The 4,287-nt window shown below is 36.9% G+C and overlaps 1 protein-coding gene across 3 annotated transcripts in view; it reads left to right on the top strand.

Annotated features, from left to right (window-relative positions):
- Positions 1-4,287, top strand: part of LOC107698159 (calcium-activated potassium channel subunit alpha-1) — a 248,967-nt gene that overhangs the window by 199,722 nt on the left and 44,958 nt on the right. For all 3 annotated transcript variants that reach the window (XM_016499115.1, XM_016499116.1, XM_016499117.1), the window contains 2 exons: positions 2,283-2,369; positions 2,486-2,562. In XM_016499115.1, the coding sequence (XP_016354601.1) occupies positions 2,283-2,369; positions 2,486-2,562 (164 nt within the window). The remainder of the gene's footprint in view (positions 1-2,282; positions 2,370-2,485; positions 2,563-4,287) is intronic.

Raw genomic sequence — 4,287 nt, forward strand, 5'->3', positions numbered from 1 at the left:
TGTGTTTGTGTGTGTGTGATGTCTGTCGAGTGCGAGTGCGAGTGTGTGTGACTGAACGGTCGATCTGTTTGTCTGGAACAGACGTTCATCATGTCCCCAAATGCCTGTGCGTCTCTGAGTAGATGTTTATGAAGTGAGGTCACTTCCTGTCAGTTTGGTGTTCTATACAACAATCCAACTGCACAGAAGTTACTGCAACAGTTTGCATCTACGTGCCGCTGTGCGGTAGCTGCACCTGCTCTCTTTTAGATGTTCCCTTGGTTGTGATGCTTTTGGTAACCGCATGCCCGTATGCTCTGTCACGTGATGTGTGATGCTTGCTTTGTTTCCCATAATATGAGGTTTGGTCTGAACGGAAGGCTATGTTTCTATGCAATCGGTCTGTGATCAGCCCATTGCATTAGGCTTCTGTATGGTTTAGTGTCAAACGGTGTGAAAATCTCAAATTTGGGGAGCAATGTGTGTGAATATGTCAGTGAATGAGTCTGTTTGTATTCATCTTCTGAACTGCATGTCAAATGTGCTGCTTCTCGCTAAGGGGGCTATTTAATCAGATGTAAAGCTCAGTGATAATCCAGCACAATGATTTCAAGCAAGACAGAGCGCTTTTGACCTTTTCATTAACTGACCAGCCAACTTCCGCTTTATGATGGATTAAATCCCCCTCTTTTGGCCTTCATTTCTCATGAGGTGGTTATTTGACGAGCCCAGAGGAAAGGATTTTGATAGACTGCATGTATCAAATGGTATTTAAGTGTATGGATTTTTGAGAGCCAATGATGCTGGCCACCGTCTCAAGTCTGTGGAATAATAGGATATCTTTCATGTACCTTTTCCTTTCGTCTGGGCTCTCTGGCTTTGACGCTCTAGTCAGGCTGGGCATTTGTCAAGTGTTGCAGCCACCACTCAATTCATTGATGATTCCTAACAACTGGCAACCATTGATGGCTGTGTTGTGTCGTCTCGTCTCGGTCTAATTAATGGGGAATGATACAGTGGTTCAGTAGTGGCTCTGTCTACACTGCTGAACCTCTACATTTGCAAACCAGACTCTCCCAAATATCTGGCAGAAGCTGACATTGAATTCATAAACATCAAAACTTCCTTGCCCACCAAGGGAAGTCACAAAGAGACACTGACAGGGCTAGCATAGGTTTGACAGCGACTGGTATTTTTTCACAATAGCCTGGGATTGAGCAATCGCTAGGAGCCAAAACTCAGAGCAAAGGTTGCGTTAACCAAAACAAATGTACTGAGTTTGATTCAGAATGCTTTGTCATTTTGACATTAAAAAGAAACAGTAAAGACTTACATTGTTGCAAAATGTTTCTATTTCATAAAAAATAAAAATGATCCACAATAATATTATGCAGCAAAAGGTAATCCCAGGTAAAACAAATTGTAATTTAAATAATAAGTAAAAAAATAGCAAGATGATATGACATGCAGTATATCATATCTGTATATAAAAGTCAGTAAAGTTAAACATGATGAATAAAAATATAAAATAACAAAACTTACAAATCAGTCTGTCAGAGTGACATATACTGATTATTGGTGGCACAACCTCTGCCTTAGTGCTTATTTTTAATTAGGTTACACAACAACAATAAAAGTAATAGCCATGGCTTATTAGCTGATGCTTCAAATGTAATGGTAACAATATTTATGAAAAGATTTCTGGAATTCTGCTTTCTTGTTTGCACAGTAGCAACTTGAAGAAAAACTGCATGGCTTGTGTTGGCTTAGTTATGCTGTTGCAGCAGATTCAGAGGCCCAGGATGCACCCTGAACTCTTGGTGGGCTGGTCATTCCCTTGCTTTCCACCGCACTAAAGAAGGAATTAAATTGCGCTTCTGTGTGGTGATAGACCTCACACCATGAGTTTCTGAAGGCCTGTCGACCAGAACGCCTAGACTGTTTCTGCCCCAATTTTAATTCTTTCTTTTATCTCATCACCTAAGACCATTCAATCTAAGACCATCATAAAAAATAAAAAAAAGAATTAAAATGGGCAGGTCATTCTGTTGTGTACTGTACTGTATTTGTGTGAAACCAAGTGGCCTAAGCAGTATTTTTGAATAGGTCCCTTTCCCTGCAGTATTTTATGAGTACAACATTTCAATTTCAGTATCAAGATTTGATGCAGTATATGCATGTTTTCTCATCAGTCTTCTTAACAAGGTCCAAAACCACGTGTACCATTCCTCTTGATTAGAGTGTTTGAATGTGCAAGATTGGTTTTCATGTTAATGACAATGACTCTTTTTCTGACTGAACAGTATTCTGATCAACCCGGGAAATCATGTTAAGATGCAGGAGGGGACACTGGGATTCTTTATCGCCAGTGATGCCAAAGAGGTGAAAAGGTAATCATCTCCTAAATCCATCAAAATGACTTGTGCTCTTGTATTTAATTTTTCATTGTGAAATGTGTAGGGCACACTTGAAGCGGAATGTGCAATTCTTTACTGTCTTCCTTCAGAGCATTTTTCTACTGCAAAGCATGTCATGATGACATCACAGATCCCAAAAGGATTAAAAAGTGTGGCTGCAAGAGAAGTAAGTACACCCGACCATCCCTCGCCTCATGTCTGAACGGAAAGTGTCCAGTTGAAGGGCACTGCTACGTTGTGTAACATGTCAGATATTGCTGTTTCTCTTGGAATGTTGCTTTTTTTTTTTTTAAAGTTACACAATGTAAGTAAAATAATAGTCTCATGTCAAGCAAAAAAAAAAAGAAAAGAAAAGAAACACTTGCAAGGCAGCAAACAAGTGATGTTTAAAGTTCCGATTTTTTTTTAAGTTGCTTTTCTATTCACATACTATTTGCAAAAATCCATTCACATGTCACATTAAAATTAAGTTGTTAGCAACAATTGTAGTGTTTACACTTCAAAAGAGCCAATCATCTTACAATTTCACCCACCCTCCCCCCCTTTTCAACTTCTTGAATTTGATGGCTCCCATGGCCTTATAGGATAGTGTAAATCAGATGTGCACTGCTGAATCTTAGCAGAATCAGGGTAGTGAGTGAGCGTAGCAGAGTATTTTCACATACTTTTTAATGAATACTGCGACACACTACTCATTTGATGATAGTCATGTGCTGCTATAACTGATTAGAAACACTACCATTCAAAAAGAGTAAGATTTTTTAAGAAATGAATGCTTTTATTCAGAAAATACCCATTCAACTATAGTTTACTGTCATCAAAAGTGACTTACAGTACATGGGAACAAAAACTTTCTATTCATTAAATAATCCTTGAAAAAACATAAATTTCTACAAAAATATTAAGTAGCAAAATATTTTCAACACTGATAATAAGAAGAAATGTTTGTTGTTCAATGGATCAGCATATAAGAATGATTAGAATGATTTCATGAAGGATCATGTGACACTAAAGACTGGAGTAATGGCTGCTAAAAATTCAGCTTTCCCACCACAGTAACAAATTACAATTTAAAATATATTGAAATATATTAAAACAGGTGTTTTAAATTGTACTTGTATTTCACAATGTTACTGTTGTAACTTTATTTTTAATCAAATAAATGTAGCCTCATTGAGCATAAGAGACTTCTTTCAAAACATTAAAAAATCCCACTGACTCCAAACTTTTGGACGGAAGTGTAAAAAAAGATGAGACCAATTGCAATTCAGTATGCACATGGATGTAATGGAGGTAACTGATCGCAATTCAGTATGAAAATACAATGATGTGATATCACAGTTGTTTACATTTTGAATGATGGAATGTTCAGCTGTCAGTGGAAGATTTTCACAATTAAATCTTAAATTTCTTAAAGGGATAGTTCACCCAAAAATTAAAATTCTGACATTAATTACTGTCCCTCAAGTTGTTCCAAACCTGTAAGACCTTCGTTCATCTTCGGAACACAAATGAAGATATTTTTGATGAAATCTGAATAAAAATAATGCAACTCAGAATATGACGCAAACCTGCAATAATTAAATGTTAAACAACACAAATATCCTTTATGTATTTAATCCCATTCTATTAACCAATGTCCTTGCTTCTGACCTTCGATGATCCAGTTCAACCGTACTAATAAGCAAAAATGACTCTAGACAAACACTTGTGTGTTTTTTTTTATTGCTGAAGTGTGTTGAAATTTCTTCTTCTGTATTCTACTGTACGGACGTAAATGTACTTTCCCTTCAGCCTGAGGCTTATTCATTTCACTTTTGGTGTGAAAAGGCTTTTATATTAGCCAAAAAAGAACTTTTTTATTTTAAAAACAAACAAGCAAGCCCTGTCC

The sequence above is a fragment of the Sinocyclocheilus anshuiensis genome, unplaced genomic scaffold (genome assembly GCF_001515605.1).
Source record: "Sinocyclocheilus anshuiensis isolate Anshui unplaced genomic scaffold, SAMN03320099.WGS_v1.1 scaffold1734, whole genome shotgun sequence".
In the NCBI taxonomy this organism is placed as follows: domain Eukaryota; kingdom Metazoa; phylum Chordata; class Actinopteri; order Cypriniformes; family Cyprinidae; genus Sinocyclocheilus; species Sinocyclocheilus anshuiensis.